General features: G+C 44.1%; 1 protein-coding gene across 1 annotated transcript in view; it reads left to right on the top strand.

The window, feature by feature from the left end:
* The window catches only part of ttbk1a (tau tubulin kinase 1a), a 40,508-nt gene extending 35,548 nt beyond the window's left edge, over positions 1–4,960 (top strand). The window contains exons 14-15 of the mRNA XM_062438461.1: positions 3,023–4,440; positions 4,549–4,960. Of these exons, the coding sequence (XP_062294445.1) occupies positions 3,023–4,440; positions 4,549–4,960 (1,830 nt within the window). The remainder of the gene's footprint in view (positions 1–3,022; positions 4,441–4,548) is intronic.
* The last annotated feature ends 284 nt before the right edge of the window (positions 4,961–5,244 follow it).

Genomic DNA, 5,244 nt, shown 5'->3' on the forward strand with positions numbered 1-5,244 from the left:
CGGTATTCAGATGTGATGGTCACTTACAACGTCCGAACGCCTGCTTTCTCTGGGCCTGTACAACCTTTCAAACCACAAAAAAACATCAAAACAGCTCAGACGAAAAAGTGAAGCAGCTCTTTTCTTTTTAGCCTTAAAGAAAAGTGACATTTTAAGGTCTTTGTCCAAAAGTAATGTTATAAATAAATGTTTCCATCACATCAGCAATACTGTGAATTTGAATTTGAAGCCTTTATTTCCTTAAACTTACTCAAAACCAAGTGAGTGAGGAATTAGCTGGAATCTGTTAGCATGATGTTTTCACGTGCACCTTTAGCTCCACGAACTTTGTGTGTTTCCGTCCGTCACAGAACATTTATACCTCATAAGTCACGCACTCGAACTCTATAATTGTATAAAGTTATATTACGCTTCTCCCAAACATACATTTCATTATCCATGTTTGATAGTGCTGATCTTTATGGAATAACAGGGTGATACTGTACAAATAACGTGTCTGCAGATCGAACTAACGTGCAGTGTGTTTGTAAAGGCGAACACTTGCACTTAACGTCTCCATGTTAGCTTCGTTTAGACTCTATGGCTACATTCACCTGTATGTTAATCAGATCAGTGTAGACCTCATCTGTCAAAACTGTCACATAAATTCACTGCTTGTGTCACTAGTAGTTGATTTTTAATGGGACATTCAGATTATTAGGAAATCTTTAAAATTAAGAGAGATAGGTTCGGGATGTGTTTAGCCTAGCTTAGCACAAAGACTGGAAGCAGAGGGAAACTGCTAGCCTAGCTGCTACCTTATTTACGCGTTCGATTTTGTCAGGCTAGTAAAAGTCCATCTTGTAGTCAGCTGGGTGTGACTAACTCTACCTTAGTACAAATCTTCTAATTTTTGCCAAATATATGGACTTTTCGTTCATGTGCTTGTAGTTCCTGCGTTTTCTTATCTATTAACATTATTATTGATGTTTTGTTCTTTATTCTTTCTCCAAAAATATATATTATATCCACCAGTGTGTCTTACAGTTCTGTCTTCACTGAATTTTCCCTAAAAAGTATTGAGTTTATCACCGAGCTCAAGGCTTCCAGCAGGTTCCATTGGACTGTTTTTTAAGAATAAAACTTATAAAACAATATTGTGAAATTCACAGCTCACTAGTAGTAGTGCTAGTTAAGTTACCCGTGTTGGTTATGTGACCCTAACCTCACAGGTTGTAAGCGTGTCTGTCGAGAGTCTCCCACACTGTTATTCCTCAATGACAAAGCTAAAACAAATAGACGTTTAAGCAGAACTGGTTTACAGTAAAGTTCGTACAGAGATCAAAGCTGATAGGCCAGTTTGAGTGTAGCTCTGATGCTAACTGCTGCTAAAACCACAGTATCTCCTTTTTACACTTGTCCAATAAACCCGATACAACATGTAACTCAAACAGACTTGGATACGTTAGAAGGTGGACTTTTCTCATAATGTTAGTTTTGATTTAGCTAGGCCAGTATTTTAAACCGCTTCCTCTCTCTGCTAAGTTTGGCTAAATGTGTCTCTGCACCAGGCACAGATGAACATTATATTAATCAATTTGGCACTTGTTTAGTAAAAGAGACACAAAATGAAAATTAGACAGAGTTGTTGTAAAATGGATTTTTCAGAGTAACGGGGGCTAGGATAGCAGTTTCCCCCCTTTGCCTATAGTTTTTCTTTGCTAAGCTAGGCTAAAATATCTGAATGTTCCTTCAAAGTTTTTGCAATAAAAGCAGAGTTTCTGTAGTCGAGGTGAAGAGAAGGGGTTAGAGTTAGGGTTCACAGTGAAGGAGCTCACAGTGTTTATTTAGTGTGATGATCCGTGAGTGTCTTTCACGTGTATTATACATGTAAGCGGTTTTTTTCCTTTCTTTTCTATCACTATATGATTGTACAGTACTGCTTGTATAATTTACAGGTAAAGCATGTATTTTAAACTTTTTGTAAATCCAATGATTACTGTGTACATATATACAGAAATGTAGAAAGTAATTAGGTTTGCAGTTAATCTCTAATAGCATGATAATTAGTGGGGTTTAGTATGTATGTACAGGCTGTATGTTAAATCTTTATGAAGGGAAACACTTGAAAATCACCTGATATCAGACTGCGTGCTGTCTAAGGATAAACTCTGCAATGCATTTTTTTGTGCCTTTTATATCAATGTATGTAATCTAGACAATCTTGAAGAGCTTGTGTACAACCAAAATAACATTAAAATGGTTTTGGGGGAAATAAATCACTCCCTGTGGTTGTTATTGGGAGTTTTGTGGAAGCACTGAAAGGTGCTTCATTAATTTGCTTCCTCGAACATAATGACGCAACTTACATCGGCTCATTATTGACCAAGGGCTGTGTCTGAAGTCATCTCCTATGCTCTGTATTTACTGTCTGTCATTTTATTTGAGTGCCCAAATCGAGAATCCAAGTGTGTAAATGTATCCGTATATAAGGACCTAAAAAACTCTACAATGGATCGATAAAAGTTGTGTCTATGATATAGACTGAACACCCATTTTATAAGGAGTAGTGGATGAGTGAACAAGGGAGTGATTTTGTACACAGTCCAGGTAATGTGTACGGCTCCTAGTCAGCAAGCTAACCACCAAGGTATTACAATTTGACCAGTACCAGCAGGAATTGTATCTTTAACCAACATAATGACATTTTTTTTGGAGGCAAGATTAAACAGTAAAAATGGGCATGATTGAAATTTAATATGGGTTTCTCTGTCTTTCCTTTACATATTCTCTTTTAAATATGAAGTAAGACATTGTGTGTGTTGTAGTGTGCCCTGAAAAAATATGGGCACAGTTTCTGACTCCCATTCCTCATGTGGTTTCATTAATATGTGTTGATAAGTCTATGAGCTACTAATGCATGCTGCCTATGTGTGAATGCATTGTGATGAACTCCTTCCACAGTGTTTTTTGTTGAGAGTTCCTTTCTGTCTTGTTCTGAGTTGATTCAACAATAATAAAGTGTTGTTGCGTTTGTTTCCAGGTGTTGTCGCCCACGGAGCAGAGCGTCCCATCACCGCCCTCCCCGGATTATCGGACAAAAGGCCAGAGTGACGAGAAGGAGCATTTCCACATCCTTCCTCAGCTTCAGGTCAAGAGGGCCGACTTCCTCACTGTTGTGCTGACTGGTACCTTGCCTCAACGCCGGAGCTTCGCCACACCAGACGAAGAAATCCCCGAACCCCCAGGGCCGAAAGATGATGATGTCACAAAGAGTGAATCCAACAGCGAGGCCAGTCAGAAGAGCACTGAACGCAGCCAGGATGCGGCACCCTCCACGCTCATGGCTGAGGACCAGAGGGGCCAAAGGGAGCATGCCTCAGCTGCTGATGCAGACCCTGATCTGGAGGATGCTTCCAAGACCCTCGTCCTCTTCTCACCTGGAGACACTCGCAAGTCCCCCTCTGGTGGCGATCATGTTCTAGAGGGCGAGTTGGCCACACCGTTTGCCCTGACTCCACGTATCGACCGCCTCCTGGTTGGGGAAGGGATTCAGCAAGAGCCTTCTGAGACTGGCCGTTTATCCCCTGCTCTCAGGTCAGACCTGAGGCCTTCCACTCCCATTGCTCCTGCTTCACCACCCTTCACCAAAGTTGAGCGCACTTTCATACATATTGCAGAGACATCACACCTCAATGTCATGTCTTCCAACGGTCACTCTGCCAAGGACAGTGACCGGGAAGTCTCAACCATCATGAAGGATTTAGTTGAGGATGATAGCCATGAGCAGGTGGTGACGGAAGAGCCTCCAGAGGCATCCGTGCCAGACCAACCTCCATCAGTTGACAAACCCCCCAAAACTGAGAATGGTCCATCACCTGTCCTGGCTCAGTCTTTGGAGCCTGTTCCAGAAGCCATGTCACCAGTTCATGAACAAAAACAGCCATCGTCCAGTGAAGAGGCTGCCAAGCTTCAGGCAACTGGATCCGAGCTACCAGTGGTCGTAAAGCCCAAGATTCGCAGCCGAATCCCTGTGCTCATCTCTGAAGAAGACTCAGGCTCTGAGAAGTCCTCCTCCCTCTCGGCACGAGCTCGGCTTCAGCAGCGAGCCAGGCAGCTGGACTTGGCCCGCATTCTGGTCCAGAAGCAGCAGGGTCGCTGGATGAGGAGGAGGATGTTGTCTGGGACATCGTCATCATTGTCCTCTGGAGAAGATGAGCATCGGAGAGCATCGGAAACTCTGTCCACCACCGGCTCAGAAGAGGACACACATACCTCGGACGAGTCCAGGAGGAGTGCCCGTCTCAAACCGACAGAAGAGCAGGGCTCCAAGGAGTGCAGGAGCAGGATCCCCAGGCCTGTTACCCCTATAAAGAGGCCTTCAGGGAAGCTTGCTGTTCCTTCTCCTCTCTCCTTGCCAGAGCCCAGCAATATTGAAGGAGCATCATCCTTCAGCAACGGGTATGTTTTTGCTTCTTTCTTCTGACATATATAAGTTTCAGTTTTAAAGCATAAATATTTTAATAAAATTGAAAGAAAAACATCTTCAATTTACTGTTCTGTCCCCAGGCATCAGAAAATTGGACTTAGCACTCTCAGCTCCCAACGAAAATCAAAGCCACTCCCACCCAGATCCTCCTCATCATGTCCCCGCCCCTCTGCTGTCCCCGCCCAGTCCGGGAGCCCTCGAATGCCCCTCCGAGTCCTATTTGGAACCCGCCGCAGCCTTAGCTCCAACCACTGCAGGACTGACAGCCCCTCTCCTCAGAGAGTATGTCCGTCCAGGCAGCCCCTCTCCGTTCGAGCCCCAACCGTCCCTGTGCTACCACCCAGGACTACAACAACCATGCGGCGCAGCGCCTCGCAGGAAGCCACCGCCCAATCATCCTCTGGCACCACGCCCACGCGGACCAGGCCAAAACCAGCTGCTGCAGCTAAGGGGAAACCGAATGCCAGGGAGAAGTCGGTGCCCGCTAGATAATACAAAGAGACTCATCACTGAGACATATTTGTGTATAATCAGTCTTCGGACAAGCTACGCCTCAAAGGTTCTCACCTGATTCCATGTTAGACTGTGATGTTACAATGACCTCCTTCAATTAATTTAACGTATACGGACCTCTTATTTTTTCCAAGGACAGCTTACAGAACTATCTTCATGGGCTTCCAGTAATCTGAATTGACTGTCATACAGGAGCGTTGCTGCCATGGTGCTATGGATGCGTCTGTTGCTCTCTGGTCAATCCCTGATTTAACTGGTTTCTG

This window comes from Scomber scombrus, chromosome 2 (assembly GCF_963691925.1).
Source record: "Scomber scombrus chromosome 2, fScoSco1.1, whole genome shotgun sequence".
Taxonomy (NCBI): Eukaryota; Metazoa; Chordata; class Actinopteri; order Scombriformes; family Scombridae; genus Scomber; species Scomber scombrus.